This window comes from Lutra lutra, chromosome 1 (assembly GCF_902655055.1).
Source record: "Lutra lutra chromosome 1, mLutLut1.2, whole genome shotgun sequence".
NCBI classification, from domain to species: domain Eukaryota; kingdom Metazoa; phylum Chordata; class Mammalia; order Carnivora; family Mustelidae; genus Lutra; species Lutra lutra.
Window position 1 is genome coordinate 14,647,251 of NC_062278.1, and position 19,895 is coordinate 14,667,145.

Genomic DNA, 19,895 nt, shown 5'->3' on the forward strand with positions numbered 1-19,895 from the left:
AATCCATTGTATTCCTAAGAAATAAAATATAAGCAAAGCTACAATCAGTTCTTCTATTCTAACTGCTAGAGTGTAAGTAGAGTAATATTGGGGGGTCACCTAGAAAAGTATATAATCTTCATTTTTCAGGCTAAAATGGTGCTATTTAACATTCAAAACCAGTATTGTAACATATTATTTTCTTTCTGACCATAGTTAAAGGAAAAAATAATCTTTAATAATGGTTTAGTTGTTCTTGAGGGAAATACCAAGAAATGTTGGGTAAGAGTTCATAAGAGCTGGCTTCGAGACTCAGCTTTGTTTCTATGACTTGGACAAATTGAATGCATTTTTAAATTTATCTTCTCATCAGGGAAACAAACCTGTCATCCTGCCTCTGAAAGCTGCTACAAAAATTAAATAAGGCAAATATGAGAAAGTGCTTTATTTTGGTATCTGAATGGTAGCACAATGTAAGTTATTAAATGGGGGCTTATTTGACAAAAGAAATCGCTAAAGCCTATGGCATAAACTGATAAAGAGATGAAATAAACAAATCTCTTTGATTTTTCAGTAGTAAAGAATTTAGCCTGCGGTTTGCATTTTAAATCAATCTTTTATTTTAGAATTGTTTCAGATTTATAGAAAAGTGATGTAGGTACTACAGAAAGTTCCATATACATCACACATAGTAGCCTCTCCATTAATAAGAGCTTACATTAGTGTTTACATTTGTCCCAATTAATGAACTGATGTTGACTTATTATTATGAAGTTAAGTGCATACTTTGCTCAAACTTCCTTATTTTTATCTAATATTCTTTTTATGTTCTAGGATCCCATTCAGAATATCACACTATATTTAATCATTGTGTCTCCTTGGGCTACTCTTGGTTGTTACAGTTTTTTAAATTTGTCTTGTTTTTGTTGCCCTTGAGAGTTTTGAGGAGTACAGATCAGGAATTTTGTAGGATATTCTCAACTTAGATTTGCCTGACATTTTTTTTCCTCAGGATTAGCCTGGGATTATGGGTTTTAAGAAGAAACACTACAGATGTAAAATTCCATATCAAGAGTGCATATAATCAATATGACTTATTATTATTGGTATTATCCTTGATCACTTGGCTGAAGTAGTGTTTTTAAGGATTCTCCTCTGTAAAGTACTTGTTTTTCCACCTATCTAAACTATGCTCTTTGATAGGAAGTCACTATATGTAGACTGTGTTAAGAGGAAGTTATACTCCACTATTTTTAAAGGAGAAGCATGGAGCCACATGGGTGGCTCAGTGAGTTAAGCACCTGCCTTTGGCTCAGGTCATGATACCAGGGTCCTGGGATTGAGCCCCACATAGGACTCCCTGCTCAGCCTGTTTCTCCCTCTCCCTCCCTCCTTCCTGCATGTTCTTTCTCTCTCTCTCTCTCAAATAAATAAAATCTTAAAAAAAAAGAGAGAGAGAGAGAGAAGCATGTACATTTATTACTTGGAATCTTTCTGCATAGGATATTTGTCTATTCTCCCCTACTACTTCTCCTTCTTCTTCTTCTTCTCCTCCTCCTACTCTTCTTCTTCCTCCTCCTCCTCCTCCTCCTCCTTCTTCTTCTTCTTCTTCTCCTCCTCCTCCTCTTCTTCCTCCTCCTCCTCCTTCTTCTTCTTTTTCTTCTTCTCCTTCTTCTTCTAAGATTTTACTTATTTATTTGGCAGAGAGAGACACTGAGAGAGAGGGAACACAGGCAGGGGGAGTGGGAGACGGAGAAGCAGTCTTCCTGCTGATCAAGGAGCCTGATGCAGGGCTCGATCCCAGGACCCTGGAATCATAACCCGAGCGGAAGGCAGACACTTAATGACTGAGCCACCCATGGACCCCCCCCTTTTTCTTTTTCTTTTTTTCTTTTTTCTTTCCTATTTCTTATTTATACAATGATTGATTTATGTTTAATATTTATGATTTATTATCCATATCAGTATGGATGAGTCTACATATTTTATACTTTGGGATACAATTTAATGTTATTTATTTTGTTATTTGAGCTGTTCCACAGTTGGTCATGAAGAGCTATTTCAGCTGACTTTCTGTGTTTTTTATATACCTTGTAACTGTTTAGTTTACTTTTGTTTTTGAGCATTTCTTGCTTTCTGGAATGGGAAGAGGCTCCAGTTATATCTGGCATGTTCCCTGTGGGGAATATATATAATCCACATGAGCATGTCAGATTTTAACTTGCAGATTCATTGGGCATTTGTTTTTAGAAAAGTGTTGCTCTGGTAAGACTCACTAAAGTATTCTTAATAGTAAACTTACACTTACATCATAATTGTTTATTGGTTTTTTATCTTTTTTTTTAAGATTGTATTTATTTATTTGACAAACAGAGATCACAAGTAGGCAGAGAGGCAGGCAGAGAGAGAGGAAGAATCACGCTCCCTGCTGAACAGAGAGCCCAATGTGGGACTCCATCCCAGGACCCTGGAATCATGACCCGAGCTGAAGGCAGAGGCTTAACCCACGGAGCCACCCAGGCGCCCCTGGTTTTGATTCTTGATGTGATATCATGTTTGGCATATTGAATAGGGACTTTTGTGAAAAAACAGAGAAAATTTTCAAGGACATAGAAAACCACAGAATGCCTATGTAGAATTATACAGTGGCAATGTCATTCTGGATAGTATTAATAGGGAATTAAATATTTGTTATCCGAGAAATTATATTCCTTTTAGATTCTGTCTTCCAAGAGACCCTTGGTAGAGTATTGTTACTTATTTTACTTGGGGGAAAAAAAAAGAAAAGAAACTGCTTGAGAATAATGTGTGTGTGTGTGTGTGTGTATTTTAAAGTGCTTAAAAGCATTTAAAAAATAGTTTATTTTTAAATAAATAGTTCATTGCATATAGTTTAAAATGTGGGGCTTGTTTGGCCTAAAGTGGAAATGAACTTATTTCTCTTTTATGAAAGGTATCGTGAGAAATTGTTCTTTTTGTTCAAATTGACCATACATGAAAGAAAAATTAAAAAAGGCCTTAAAATAAAATAGGAATGATTGTTAGACATAAATAAGATCTTTACAGCAAAGGGAAATATCACTATAAGGGTATAAGAGTGATAAAGTATGAGTTAAATATATTCAAAAAGAAGTTAAATTGATTTCTTTATGTATTATTTATCTATATGAAAGCAGGGGTTCAGATGAGACAATTTGGACTTTTGCTTCCAGCCAAGATGGAGTAATGGGGACAGGATTTATTCTTCCATTAAAATGTTCACAAGACCAAGAAAAACATTAAAACAAGGGTTTTTTCAAGATATCTCACAGTAGGTAGAAAGGGCAGTGATCCCTAAAAGAGAGGAGAAGTATTAAACAGAAAGAAAAGTTCCGGAGATCTGCAGAGTGCACAGCAAATCCATTACAGAAGCTTACTGATCAGTTCATGCATGTGGGAACACTGTGTGAAACTTCAGGGACCACCTGAACGAAGTAGGGGAGAATATCCAGATCTCACAGAGGGCTGGATTTAGCTTATGTCCACGCCAGAGCAGAAAACTGGTAGAGAACTCAAAATGATTTTTCCCTTGGTACTGGAACAAAAGTAGCTCCAAATGAATCCTGCATTAGTCCCACTTAATAGCACTTAAAAGCAAGACCCAAAGAATTAAACTATTTCCTAGTGACTTAAATGTGGCCCAGAACAAAGCTCAAGAGTATTTATAGGAATGCAAAAATGTGCAATACACAGACAGCTAAGTCATAATATGTGGCAACCAATAAAAAATTATCAGACATGCTGGGGTGCCTGAATGGCACCTGTAAACATCAGACTCCTGATTTCAGCTCAGGTAGTGACCTCAGGGTCGTGAGACTGAGTCCCACATAGGGCTCTGAGTCTGAGATTCTCTCCCCCTCCCTCTGCCCCTCACCCACTCACACACACACACTTTGTAAAGTAAGTAAATAAATAAAATCTTTTAAAAATTAGACATGCAAAGAAGCAAGAAAATAAGACCTATAGTGAAAGAGAAAGATAAATCAATCAAAACTACTCAGAAATGACACAAATGACCGAATTATTAGATAAGAATGTTAAAGCAGTTAATATACCTATAATCCATATGTTTAAGAGCTTAAAGGAAAATAGAAAATAGAATAAAAGTGAGAGATATAAATAGAAAAGTGAGAGATATAAATAAAAATAGAAATAGAAATTAAATAGAAAATAAAAAGAAAAGTGAGAGAGATAAAACCCAAATGAAACTTGAAGAGATTAAAAACTATAATGACTGAGGTAGAAAATACAGTGAATAGTATTAATAGAAGATTAGACCCTGTAGAAAAAAAAAAAGTAGTAAATTTTAAGATATAACAATAAAAACAATCCAGAATTAAATAGAAGGGAAAAAAATCACTAAATAAAATAAACAAACAAGATGATGTATTGAGGTCTTTCCTCGTTTTCAAATTCATGAAATGAAATACATTCAGAGCTCCAGTAAGAGACAGAATTTTGTCCTACCGTATTTGGCTATAATTGACTCTAATTCTTGCCATTTCTGTGATTTATGAAAATCCTGCACCACCCTGCTATTTCTGCTAATTCCCTGGGGATTATTGTCTTATCTGATTGCAGTTTCTACTGCCACTAGTTTGCTCAACATCTGCCCAGAAGCTATCTACAGCCCTTTACTAATTTCCAAAATAAGTTAATGATATTCCTATGAAGATTGGTCACATGGCAGCTTATTTAATGACACATACATCACATATCTTTCTCAAATCAGCTCCTCTGCACCCATTTCCTCATTCTGCTCTTATCTGGAATGATGGAGAACTCCAGAATTTTCCTATATTCCCATTAAAAGAAGGACTAACAGACACATGAAAAAATGTTCATCATCATTAGCCATCAGGGAGATTCAAATCAAAACCACATTGAGATACCACCTTATACCAGTTAGAGTGGCCAAAATTAACAAGACAGGAAACAACAAGTGTTGGAGAGGATGTGGTGAAAGGGGAACCCTCTTACATTGTTGATGGGAATGCAAGTTGGTACATCCACTTTGGAAAACAGTGTGGAGATTCCTTAAGAAACTAAAAATGGAGCTACCCTATGACCCTGCAATTACACTACTGGGTATTTACCCCAAAGATACAGATGTAGTAAAAAGAAGGGCCATCTGTACCCCAATGTTCATAGCAGCAATAGCCACAGTTGCCAAACTGTGGAAAGAGCCAAGATGCCCTTCAACAGATGAATGGATAAAGAAGATATGGTCCATATATACAATGGGATATTATGCCTCCATCAGAAAGAATGAATACCCAACTTTTGTATCAACATGGATGGGACTGGAGGAGATTATGCTGAGTGAAATAAATCAAGCAGAGAGAGTTAATTATCATATGGTTTCAATTACTTGTGGAGCATAAGGAATAACACGGAGGACATTGGGAGATGAAGAGGAGAAGAGAATTGGGGGAAATTGGAGGGGGAGACAAAGCATGAGACATTGCGGACTCTGAGAAATAAACTGAAAGTTTTGGGGGGGGAGGGAGTGGGAAGTTGGGTGAGCCTGGTGGTGGGTATTATGGAGGGCACGTATTGCATGGAGCACTGGGTGTGGTGCATAAACAATGAATTCTGGAACACTGAAAATAAATAAAATAAAATAAAATAAAATAAAATAAATTTAACCTTCTCTAAATCTTAAGTAAACTCATCTTAGAGTGCAGTTGAATGGGTGATGAATAGTAGTTGTTTTTATTTTTGTTTTTGTTTTCCTGTTATATTTGTGTGGCCTCAGGGGAGTGATAACAATATTTCTCTTCTTTTGTTACTTGTGACATTTTATCCACATAGAAACATGTAAGTATATTAAAATCAGCATTATTTTTTGAAGATTTATTTATTTGAGAGAGAGAGAAAGAGAAAGCACAAGCCCAGGGAGAGGCTGAGGGAGAAGCAAAGAGAGAATCCCAAGGAAACTCCCAGCTGAGCCTGGAGTCTGACTGGGGGCTGGATCTCATGACCCTGAGATCACAACCTGACCTAAATCAAGAATTGGATGCTTAACCTACAGCATCACCCATGCACCCCTAAGTAAGCATTTAATCCATTAAATAAGGTCTTGTGTATTAACCGAATAACAAAATGTAGTAATAACAATAAATGTAATCATATAAATAAAAATATGTGCAATTAAGCCAAATTCATTATATTATAGGTATCTGATAGCAGAGCTCTAACCATAGAGAATATTTTTTTATTTGTTTTTATTTTTTATTTTTTTCTCACCATAGCACATACCCTCCCCAATGTCCATCACCCAAACATCCCATCTCTCCCACAGCCCTCCCCGCCAGCAACTCTCAGTTTGTTTCCTGAGATTAAGAGTCTCTTATTAACCATAGAGAGTGATAATGTAGTACAGCTTCTATCTAGTAACACAACAATACAATATCATTGTTAGCTGTTGATCATTGTAAAGGGGAAATCCACCCTGTGGCATTAATCATGAAGATACTTAAACTTCTGTGTGTATCTTGGAAATTTATTGGTTTGAGACTCACACATGATTGGACAACATCACTTTCCAGAATTAGAAAAGATATGTTTCCTGTGTCACCAATTTGCTAGATTAAATGGTCGATTTTCTTGCCTTAAAAAAAATTAACATTAATGTAAGGAGGGAGAGTATGTTGTTAGTTACAACAGACACTTGCCTACTCTGTAAAGAGAATTACAACCTGACTCACTCCATTTCCAGTCTATACAAAGATCATAGAATGTGTTTATAGGGATTCCATATAAATGTGACCTCTGAAGGTGTACACACGGAAGGAGATGTGTACTAAATGCCACCGCATAAGTTTTCTGATATCCCAAGTGGGGAGGAGACTCATCTAGTTACTAAATTCACCTAAATGAGCCATGAGAGGTTTTTAGAGCATCGGGGAAGTTCAGCTATTTTGTGTACTCATAACTGAGGCATGCCCCCGTCTCAGGGAAGGTTTGTCTCTTCCACAAGCCACAGTTTCAAAAGGTCCTGTGTGTCAGCAACCTGATAGCTGGCTCAGTCAAATCCACATTGACCATGATTGCTGTATCTTGTGTCTCAGTCAGAGTGAAAACCACCAACAAAACCACTGCACTCTAGCTGTGCTGGGTGGACAATGGTCAGGGTCCTTCACATACATTTTCTTTGCATTAAATCCTATAAGAGAGCATTAAAAGTGCCCATTTTGCATGTGAAAAAAGTGAAGCTCAAATGTGAGGCCATTAGAACTAGGTAGTGCCAGATTCAGGAGTTCTGGCTGTATTTGCTCTGACTACCTTGCTAGCTCTTGTTGCTTCACCATTCAGAAGGGTGATCACGAGAGTTCTGAGAATTAGGAGCAAGGACACTCCTAAGAGATTGTCTTTCTTTAATAATCATAAAATATAAGTTACTCAAAAGTGTTTGTATGTGGAAGATACTCATTGAAAAATATTAATATGGAAACACGTTTTAAATGTAAATGCTCTCTTTATATGTGCAATAATGTGCTGAAATCCACTTGAGGAAGCATCCAAGGAGATATGACCTCCTTTTTTTTAAATAGCATGTATCAAAATAGGTGTGCTAACAGCTTAAGTTTCTTGATAATAAAAGATAGAAAATGACATACAGTCTTGCTGGGTGTGAATCTTAGCAAAGATCATCAAACTTTCCAGGTCACTGTTCTTCACTGGGAAAGATACGCTTGAATGTGATATCCATGTCAAGTTTCCCAGGAGATGAATTCGATTTTAAATATGGGTTGTCTCCAAAGAAGACAAAATAAATTTTAATGCCAAAATTAAGGATTTTCAACATTTATCATTTAAAAATATATTATTAATATTGTTAAGTATTTACATATACATATTTTGGTTTTATGAAAAACACAGCCATAAATGAACTCTCCCCAATTATGTGGATACATTTGAAGGTTTTTAACAGCAACTTCAAGGAATTGTCAAGACTTATAAACAAACATGATTTCTAAAGAATAAGTTGATTCATACTGGGAGAGAGATTGAGCAAGGGAGATAAGATTGACCTTGGAAATATATATATATATATATATATATATACATATATATATATATATAAAAAATATATGTGTGTGTGTGTGTGTGTGTGTGTGTGTGTGTGTGTGTATAATAGGTTAATAGATAATATATGTTTTATAGGTTGATGGGAGAACTGCTTGGTAGACAACTAAAAAATATTCCAATGAGATGCCACAGAAATAGTTTTGAAATATGAGCAAGAGGATAGACTGTAGAGGGAACCAACACCTAACAGCTATGATATATAAACTGTAAGTTCAGCCAGTACCAGTCACGCTTCAGCAACCTGTTCTTTGCAATAAGTAAGGCCTGATCTTCTAACTCCATTGTATTTTACAATTGCCTCTCCAGAATCGATGGATCTCACTCTCTTGGGAAGTCAGGCCAAGTCCTGTCACCTCACCCAGAGCTCTCTACTCCACTGAGGTGAGCTGTAGAGATGCCCTCTGTTCTTCTAGTAGCAGCTGGAGAGCAACACATTTCATGACTACTGCCATGAGCTCTGTGGCCAACCTATGAGTGACCAACCAACCAGTTGTGAGGACAGTGTATTTGCCTTTATAGCTGCTCTTTGATTGCTTCTAATGTGTACAGATCTGATCAGGGAAATAACTGTCTTTCATTCACATCCTGTGTTTCTAGTTCTTGCCATCTAGCATCTTATAGATGACCTTTGAGCTCACATCTTCCAAGTTACCATTCCTATGACTGTCAACTCCTGAGTTTACCTGATTTATGTCTGTCAACCCTTGAGCTACCTGATCTAGGACCACCAACCTCTGAGGTACCTTTCCTATAATCCTCAGCCCCTGAACTATCTACTTTATTAAGGCCAGCCTCTTAGCTACATGTCCAACTGCTATAGACCCCCAAACTATACATATATCAAGTTTTAACCATACTTTTCTTCCTTGAGCAACTGGTAGTATCCTTATTAAAGATTATCATGAATAATTGGAAACAGCCTTCTGCTTTTGTCTTTGAGAAATCATTCAGTTTCACATCAATGGGTTATGTGATCTCTTTTAATTCTATACTAAATCTTTTCAATAATGCTTTTCTTTGTTTCAGGAGTACTTCCTTTTTAAAAAAAAAAGTTTGATCATTTCTACCTAGATGGAACTCCTTTTCTCTATATTCTTCCTAATTAAAGTGCAGTTTAGCATACTTATAGTGCTTTTCACGTGTTATCATTTATGTGTACTTTATTTTATGTCAAGTTGTCCTTGGGTTTAGTCAACTGCTTTAAGCAACGTTGATGATTTTTGTATTCTAGATTAATATTTTGGAAAATATTGAAATTGTCCAGAGTTTAAGAAAATGATCCATTAAAATGACCTTGAAAAAACATTAAACTATATGGACCAATGTGACTTGGTGATTACCAAACTATGTATGTAGTACGTGGCTACATTTGGGATTTGGCTTCAGGATCCTTCAGATAATATAACCTCTGTGGGATGCTACTGGTCAGAATAGGTTAAGAGTTATAACAAATAAGTCCCCAAATATATAATGATTTAAACATATCCTTGTTTTTCTAACAATATTGAGCAAGGAAAGAGATCAGGAGAGAAGTCCTTTTCTATGCAATCTTTAGAGTTTGCAGAGACTTAACTCCAGAAACTTGACTTGTGACTACCAACATGGACCTAGGAGTTGCAATCCATTTTAGTTAAGTATGAAACTCAGTCCCTTTGCCTTACATAACCACAGGAGAGGCGTTACATACAATACCACCATGTATTCATGAAGAAGATGGCTACATATAATTAGTAGAGCATCTAATAATTTTTTAGAACAGGGACTAATTTGAGATAGATTTGGGTAGAAAAAGAAAAGCCTCGCCTGCCCCATAATTTCTAAAGTTCTAACATTGAAAAAAAAATGTGATTGCATTTATTTTGCAGAATTCAGATATTTGATGTTCTTGCTTTGGTTTACCAAATCCTGTTGCACTCTGTATTATTTTCAACTTGCACTGTAACTACAGGAATGCAATCCTGTTTCCCAAAATTACTGTATTTCAAATTCCAGTTTCTTGGTTGTTCATCTCAGCTTAAGACTGTACTATGTCACTAACATAACCCTTTACCAAATCAATGTGATGTTCATAAGCAGACATTATGGTTTGACTTTAAATCAGTGCTGACATCGTGTTTGCTATTGAATGGGGGACACAGAGAATAACTACTATATGTCAGTCCTTTATATTACCACGTTATTCTTCATCAGCACTCTTATACCAAAACTCTCACTGTTTTGGGGTGCCTGGGTGGCTCAGTTGGTTAAACGTCTGCCTTTGACTCCGGCCGTTGTCCTGGGGTCCTGGGATGAAATCCTGCATCAGATTCCCTGTTCAACAGGGAGCCAACTTCTCCCTCTTCCTCTGTTTACAGCTACTCTTACTTGTGTTCACTCTCTCTCTTTCTGTCAAATAAATGGAAAAAAAAAAAAAAAACCTTAAAAAAAAAATCACTGTTTTTATAAGCCAAAGACTTGGGTTCAGAAAAATCAAACAAGTTGCCTAAGAGAGTGTGTGTGTGCATTGTGTGTGCATAAATACACACACATAAAGTTTCAAGGAATAGTTGAAATTCAAATCCACATCTGTCTGTTCTAGAACTTACGTCCTGTTTTGCAATCATTTACTTGCACTTCAAATGTTCCTGTTCTGCTGTACCTTACTTTATGTCTAGTTATTCCCTTGGGTTATGTCAATTGCCTTACGCAATGTTGATGATTTATAGAAAAATTAAGGAAGGAAGTAAAATTATAGAAAAAAGATATATCATTTATTCCACATTTCTAGTGCCGGATATTTTATAGATATTAACCCTAATCTTTGTCACAAGTTGAGAAGTCTTACCTCTGCCTCACTTATGAAGAAACAGACTCAGCAAGATTAAACCTATAGCTTAAGATCTCATTACTAATAAGTGAGAGAGTCCAAATTTAAATTCAAAACAGTATTATTTCTCCTTTTATATGTAGTTGAATGGTAACATCACTCTGCTGACAGTTTGATATATCAGTGATTTCGATTTTGTTGCTCGTACCCAAGGAGGAAAAAAAAAAAAGGAAAAAATCAAATAGCAACAGCACTGAGAATTGAAATTCAACATAATTGAATGGATGAGTCTATACAAATGATAAATATGCTTTGTAAACATAGGAAATATGTCACTAATTCTATCATCCATCCATTTTGAAATGATTCTTTCCATTCCCATTTACAAAATATAAGCTGATATGGGAAAATGTGATTAGATAATAAATATAAAAAGCACATTTCATCTGTGAAATATCTTTCAATTTACTGGAAACCTCTGTCTTGGAATGCTACAGTCATCCCCTGGAACATTCAGATTGCTTTGCTACATCCATACTTACTTGTTATGTACATACCTTATATGAGTCTATTACTCATATAAATTATTTTTCCAGTTCTATAGCTATATAAAGTAAATTACAAAGATTTTTTTAAAGAAGAGATGACTTTTTCCATTCATTGTTATATTCTAAACATATCTATTGGCTAGCAACTATGTGACGTGTACTATTGTATTTATTGTAAATAGGACTGATTCCTGCTCTAAGGGACCTTGACATCTAGTAAAGCTGATGATCAATGAACTTAAAAATAAATAATTGAATGCATAATTAGAACTCATAATAAGTATTATGAAAGAAATTAAGCTCAGTTATAGAGACTGTGAAAGTTGGATGGAGGGGCTGCCAATGAGATTGGATGGGCCACGAGATCCTTTCTGAGTAATGATGTCCTAGCACCTGGAAAGTGAAAAGGAAGCAGCTGTACAAAAAGCAAAGGGAAGCATAGAGCAGGAATAGGAAACACTATGTGCCAGCAGCAGTGGTCGAAAGAGTTTGGTAAGTTCAAGAAGGTGAGAGGAGATTGGTGTGGCTGGAGTGTTGAGAAACAAGTGGACAGTAGAATGTGAGCTTGTGGAGGAAGGCAAGGCATAGACTATTCAAGGTCGTGGGATGTACATTTTTCATTGTATTCTAGGAAATAAAAAAATTATTAATGTTTTAAATAAGAGAATGATACTAGTTCTAAAAATATTATTCTGGACTTCCAGTTTTCAGCCTGTCATATAACGAACCTAGAAGCTGTTGTTGTTGAACAATTATAACAGATATAACATACATGCAATGAAAATTCCAGAAAAAAGAAAGAAAGGAATAGAAGAATTATGTGAAGCAACAATGATTGAGAATTCTCCCCAAATTAATGATAAGACACTAAACCACAGATTGAAGAAGCTCAGAGAACATATTTCAGATAAATGCCAGGATATCTACAACTTAGACATATATTCAATCTGCAAAATAAATAAATAAATAATAAAATAAAATAAATAAAAAGAGAAAATCTTAAAAGGGTCCAAAGGAAAGAAAACACTTCACCTACAGAGGAACAAGAATAAAAAATACAGCAGACTTCTCTTCAGATGCTGTGCGAGCCAGAAAAGGGTAGAGTGAAATACTTTGAGTATCAAAGAAAACAATGCACCAACCTAGAATTCTGGATACAGCAAAATTATTTTTCAAAATGAAAGAGAAATGGAGACTTGGTCAGATACAAAACTGAGGGAATTTATCGACAGTAGATCTCCCTTGCAAGAAATAAAATAAATCCTTCAGAATGAAGGAAAGCTATGTAGGTCAGGTATTTAGAGCTACACAACGAAAGGGAAGGTATTAGAGAACAAATAAGTAAATATCACTCTGACTAATGTAAGGGGCAAATTAGCAGGATAAGGAATGGAAGCAGGTAAGTAGGTTGTGGAATTGTGGGAATGACGACAGCTTGGAAAAACTGAAACGAGGAAGCACGTACATGGTAGAAGCAGACGCAGTTGAGATCTACTTAGACTAGCTTGTAAGTGGTAAGGGAAAGGCAAGAACAAGGCTGATATACTGATTGTTAGCTTAAGAAACCAGGCAGATAATTTTTCACTTACTAAGATGGGAAAGAACATGAGAGAAAATTTTGAGGAATGGAATCAAGAGCTCCACTGTGAATGCTAAATTTGGCTAAAAAAAACGAAAAGTCATTGAAGGCAAGATGTCAAATAAGTATCTGAAATTAAAGACAAATATTTTCTCTGTATAAAGAATATGAGATTTATTCAGGATTCAAAAATGTTTGTTGATCATCTATTGTGTTCAAGAAACTGGCAACTTGCGATGTTGATATGAATAAGACCTAGTCTCTGACCTTGAACAAGTCTAAGTTTTACACAATAGAGACGGTTTAAACAAATAGATTCAGTATTATAAGTGCATTAATTAATTTGAAAATAAAATTCTATAGAGGAAAGAAAAAGGAGGAAGGAAAGCAAAATGAAGAAAATAGTCTTAGGGAGCATTTATCTTCCAGAAATGACACATAGTTCATATTATTTGCCTACTTTTTCCCTTAGAATTATTAGGCTATTTTATTAAGATGTGGTGATGTCCTGGATAGAACTACGAAATCTTGGAATGAACATTATTTGCTCTGGGCCAAGATGATATACACATGACCAAAACAGTATTTCTAAGAAAGGACAAGTGAGGAATTGAGAAGTGGAGTCTTTCCCTATCTCTGCATACAACCAGGACAATTAGGTCGATTTGAAAATGACTTCCAACTTTCATATTAACATAGAGAGAATCAAATGGAATGTTTAAGACATTATGCATGGAAGTGAATAAAAATATATTTTCACTTAGAATTATCTTTGAGATAGTGATTCAGTATCTAAAATAAAATAAAGAATGTACCATCATTCCCAGAAGGCACAACAGAGAAAGTTGTTCCAGAGGGGAGAAGCTTGTGCAGTTTTTCAGATTTAAAAAGCAGGGTTTAGGACATTTTGAATATTTAAATAAGACTGAAATATGGGTGTTGTGGAGCAGTATAATGGACTCTAATGAAACTCTAATGAAAATAGTTCACTCTAATGAACTCTAATGAAAAAATGGAGACTGTATTAGACTTAGGGACTCTAAATAAGATTTCATTAATTAATTGAAAGTGTTAATTGACTATTATATGAGAATGAAAAAACTCTTGATGTGATTTTCATTATTTTGTGCTATTTCATCATATCTTCAATCAATCATTTCTAACAAAAGATAGAATTTCTCAATTTTTTTTTTTTCCATTTCAGGCTCTTGAGGCTATATAGAGTTATTACAAATTTGAAGAAAATCTCTGTAGACATCAAGAGGAATTACAAATAATAAATTAAGATACATGCTAGTTAGGTATGTGTATCATACTCTCCTGCATTTGTCATAAAAATGTGATATAGAGTTGGTGAGACCAGGCTTCTCTCAGTTCCATGTCCTACATCTAACTTACATTTTAATTACTGATGATTAGTGATGGGATCACATTCAGCTTGATAACTGTAGCCTCAACCATGTCCCAGTTATCAAATACATTTCAATAGCAGTTCTATGAAGACCAAATCTATTTTTACTATGGACTAAAAAGAAAGATTTTAGTTATCTTTTTGAAACTCATATACAGCATGCCTACATGCTGAGGAAGAGACTTTATAGACTACTGGGTTATCACTTCTTTTTGAACTTTGAAGGGAACAAAAGAGGTAAAGAGAATCTTGAACTAAATCATGAGGAATTTAGGTGTGACACACACAAAAAACTATTTTGGTTGGAGGTTATCAAGGTGAGAGGAGAAATCTTTTTTGGAAGCAAATAAGAGTTTAAAAGATTTCATTTATCTGTAAAGGCTTAAAGCTCTTAGAGGAGATAAGCAATTTATCAAATAGACTTCTCAAACTCTCAGCTCTTGATGACTCAATATCCTCTGTTATTTTTACCAATAACAGGACTTACACTAACGGGAAATCATCTGAGGCTTTCTTTGAGGAAGAATGCAGTATACTGACTTGGAAAATTCCCCACATGAGACATCAAATATTTCTTTCTCCACTATCTGAAACAAAAGAGAAAAAAAGTTGAAATTCAGGAGAGAGACCTTAACATTCCATCTGCACCAAGGTCATGCTCTCTGTGATGTTTTTTTAAAAACGAAATACAACATTTAAAAAAAATATGTATCACAAATGTGCTCATAACTTCCTACTTCTCCTGTGTATGCTTGCATGGGTGTATGAGATCTCCTTACTTTTACTTGAAAAGCTATAAGCATTATAAAATATCTTTCCTCAGGGGGGAAGAAAATGAATCAGTCTTCTAGACCCTTCAGTGGATAATACAGAGACAATGGGCATTGGTGGGAAAAGAGGATTGTGCAGAGGGGAAGTGACTTCATGGCTACTGATGTCACTCATGCCTCTGTAAGGCCATTTTCCCCAAAGGAAAGCATCCACCAAAAGGATCATCAGATTGCTGCTTGGAATATTTACCTTTCTCCAGTTATTCCCAAATCCATCATTTTTTACCTCCTGAGTGGCAGCTTGAAAAGAGATATTTCTGGTTCTGGATGACTACCAACCCAAGGAAATAGGTATCTGTAAGAATTAACTCACAGCTTTGGAAAACAACCCAAAATAAGGCCCAGAGATTGTTTCTTACATGGTGTCCAAGTAAGAACTATTCAAACATATTTCTTTTTTTTTTAAAGATTTAATTTATTTATTTGACAGACAGAGATCACAAGTAGGCAGAGAGGCAGGCAGAGAGGAGGAAGCAGGCTCCCTGCCGAGCAGAGAGCTCGATGCGGGGCTCGATCCCAGGACCCTGGGATCATGACCTGAGCCAAAGGCAGAGGCTTTAACCCACTGAGCCTCCCAGGCACCCCTCAAACATATTTCTTAATGTGACATTAAATTATTTCTTAATGCTTGTTCACTTTAATTGTATGAAGACAGGTATCTTAGTAAATTATCTCAGGTGAAAACATTGTTAATTCTGTAACGCAAGTATACAAGCTGATGACTTTTTAAAAAAATATTTTATTTATTTATTTGACAGACAGAGATCACAAGTAGGCAGAGAGGCAGGCAGAGAGAGAGGGGGAAGCAGGCTTCCTGCTGAGCAGAGAGCCCGATGTGGGGCCTGATCCCAGGACCCTGGGATCATGACCTGAGCCGAAGGCAGAGGCTTAACCCACTGAGCCACCCAGGAGCCCCAAGCTGACACCATGTTTATCTTCTTAGTTGAATGCCACCAACAGACATGGATGATATTTTTGCTAGTAAAACAAAGTATGTCATGAGTGTTACACAAAATATCACAAAATATCACAAACATTCCCTGAGTCTTTAGAAATCAAACTCAACTTTTACATATGAAGAATATCAAGTTGTCAAGGTGAAACTCTTTAAAACATACTTTAAGATGCTTAACTGAAATTAACTGTCAGGACAAATACATAGAGAACAACACCACATAATTAGATTTTCAGCTGAGTATTTAAATATGGAATAGTATGAGGTTTTCCATCTGGAAAATCCAATAAGTTTTGATATGTAGGATCTATTTCGGTACATTAAATACTTCCTCCAAGTATTGCAACATTAGGTCTCTTCTTCAAAGATGAAGACTATGCCTTCCGATGTTTTTTCCTGTGGATGATGACTGAGGTAAACATCTCTTCGAATGGACTCCCTTTAATCAAGCATTATTGAGGGGTGGGAACAGAAGCAAAACAGGCAAAGTACACAGGTGATTACATCATAAATTCTCGAGCCTGATAACAGAGGACAGATTAGGATGGCAGATACATAGGGCATGTAAACTGGACTTATTTTATAGAAGAGTGGGAAGTCATTTTCCCAGGCAGCACAACAATGAACTAATGAGATGTTATGATGCGAACTGATTTAAAATGTGGGTAGGAGGAGAGTCTGGGCATGTACCACCAAGGTATATAAGTAATCTGGTCTAGTTTCATGCAGATTTAGACAAGGTGCTCTTTGCTGCTTATCTGAAATCTTTACTTCAGATTCTACCATGACATCCAACGTTTGCTCTTCTGGAAACTATGGCTCTCCATCTCTTGGAAGTCACTGCCGTGTTCCTGTTACTTCATCTACTACTTTCTACACTGCTGGTATGAACTGTGGTGATAGTCTCTGCTTTCCCAGCCAAAACAGAACATGGCTCCTGGACAACTTCTTGAAGACATGTGGAAAACCTTCCAGCTACCGAAAATCCAGCTGTGGGTCCACAACCTATGAAATTTCCTGCTACCCTTCTACTACATACTATGCTTCGAGGCCCTGCAGAGGAATCAGTTTTTTTCCCATTAGCTATCACTCCAGATCCTGTCAACCACCAATGTATAACAGAGCTCAGAACTACTTGTCAAGTCATTTCCACCCCCAGAACCACCTCTCTTATGGCTGTCAGTCACAGAACTTCATCTTCTGTGGGTATCGACCACTGAATTGTGTGTCCCGGGCCTGCCATCCTTTGAGATATCTCTCCTATGACTTTCAACCTATTGGTTATGTGTTCAGCAGCTTCAGACCCCTGAACTATGTGTCTAATAGGTTTCAACCTGTTCACTACATATACAACAGTTTCCATCCAGCTTGCTCCTTTGGGACTTGGCAATCTCCATTTATTAGAAGATAATGCTGAATTGTCATTCTAGCATCTTGCTAGAGAGCTTTGTCAAGAAGTATCATCTTCAGGTTGATGGATCATTATGCTTTCAGTTCAGTTACTGTTTTAACCTATATTCTTACTTGATCAGATTCTCAGTGATTTTAATTGTTTGCTTATTTACTGGAATATTATTGCTACCAGGCTTCTTGATTTCTATGTCATTAACATATTCTTAACAAAAAAAAATGTTTTCATGGTTATCTCTAAATAAACTTACTTCAAATAATTCAGAAAAAAAGTTTTTCAATTCTTCATCATCCTTCATGAAGTTAAAGCCTCTTAGTTATACTAAACAAAATATATTTTTTAAAAAGAGTGAAAAAAACAAAGATAGATACTTTCAAGGTCCTGATTGAACATGTTATAACAGTTGAACATGAAATATGCATCTGCACTTTCTAACACTTAAACAGGGAATTATGAAGGTTCTTTAGTCAGAACAGACTGTGTTTTATCACACTAACCTGGAACTTCAAAATTCCAAGAGCTTGAAATCGCTATGGTTTATCACTCATACACATTATTATTTCATGTCCAAAATAATTCCCATTCTGGGATTCAGGAGTAGAGAGCCTTGACTATAGGAAATATTGCCAGTAGGGATAGAGGGAATATAGAAAGAGAATCACCTACCAACTTGATATATGTCCTTTAACATTGGTGGAAATCAGCAAGTTACAATGTTCACCTTACCTAATGGTATAAACCACAAAGGGGTTACATAAACTTTAATTCTGATTAGTGGAAAGCACATTATATTTTCCTCTTGAATTAAACTTAACAAGTGCTTCCTTCACTCCCTCATGGATTCTTACATAGAGAACACTTGGAAATTATTTCTTTCTTTTATATATGTATGTAACTAATTACTTCAGTTCCTTCATGTATTCAGTGAGAACTTGCTCTTCCTACAATATCTACCTATATCTCATATCTACCATACTGATACTTTCAATATGCTACCGTACCACTAGATAATCAGTAATCTTCTATAAAGACAACTAAAAAAGCATATTATTTTTCCCATTTTTTACAGATAAAAAGAAGTCCAATAGGACAAACAGCTTTCCCAAAGACCCAGTTGAGTTGGATTCCAAAGACTTTTCTTTACTCTCCATATTATCTATAGCCTTTCTCATTGAGGTAATGACTAATTTAGAAGCTTTCAGAAGTTGTCAATAGCTTGACAACCATGACCTTCAACTGTAAAACTGTGGAGTCTAAACTGTAAACAAAACTATTTCTTCTCTGTCTCAGCCACAGCCCACAGTTGTCTCTAGGATGCCAACTAATTTTAATGGTACATACACTTATGTCCTCTCTGGGAGTCTTATTTCCTATGTAGATGGTAGGAAATGTCCTCAACATATTAAATTTCTCTAAATTTTATAAGTACATATATATAATTTATATATTATATATTGTATATAACATATAATATATATGTGTGTGTGTTTATGTTTGATATATAACTTATATAGATTGTAACAAGTTGTCTAACCTAAAACTTAAGCCTCCTTTAGTGTTTTTTTCTTTCTCTCTTTCTCATGTACTCTTACAAAATGCAATAGGTTTTAGATGAGATCCAATAATAATGATAATGAAAGTAATAATATGTAATAATAATAATAATAATAAAGACTGTAGGCTTGTGATAATGATAAAAGTTAACATCAACTACATAATAACCATATTTCATAAACTATGACTAACTCATTTGATCCTCAGAGTGATCTATGGAGAAAATACTATTGTTATTAACTCCACTTTGAAGATGTGGACATTGAGTTAGAGAAACGTTTGGTAGTAATTGATATTCTAAAATATTTAAAAGAATAGAATCTATGAAGTTTGAGTATTGAGCCCTTATTCTTTTTTTTTAAATTTTATTTTTTATAAACATATATTTTTATCCCCAGGGGTACAGGTCTGTGAATCGCCAGGTTTACACACTTCACAGCACTCACCATAGCACATTGAGCCCTTATTCTTAACAACTGTATATGCAGCCTTCTGGGAATTAGCTCATGACTATGGCACAGAAGAATATGAGTTTAAAAAGAGAAGTCATATGGATCTATTGTCAAGAAAAGCATTTTTCTTAACTACATGGGGTAGAACTGTCCATTTATGGCATTAACTTTTAGAAGAGGCAAGATTATTGCAGGACATCTCTTTGCAATATCAAAGTAAATTAGCAGTGAGAATAT

The 19,895-nt window shown here is 35.5% G+C and overlaps 1 protein-coding gene across 1 annotated transcript; it reads left to right on the forward strand.

Moving 5' to 3' along the window:
* Positions 1-17,352: 17,352 nt before the first annotated feature.
* On the forward strand, positions 17,353-17,652 carry LOC125092951 (keratin-associated protein 25-1). Its single transcript, XM_047717479.1, has one exon. It carries the CDS (start codon positions 17,353-17,355, stop codon positions 17,650-17,652), a length of 300 nt encoding a protein of 99 aa, XP_047573435.1.
* The last annotated feature ends 2,243 nt before the right edge of the window (positions 17,653-19,895 follow it).

Excerpts from the sequence above, each read along its gene's own strand:
- LOC125092951 (XM_047717479.1), top strand. The coding sequence starts at position 17,353 with ATGTATAACAGAGCTCAGAACTACTTGTCAAGTCATTTCCACCCCCAG.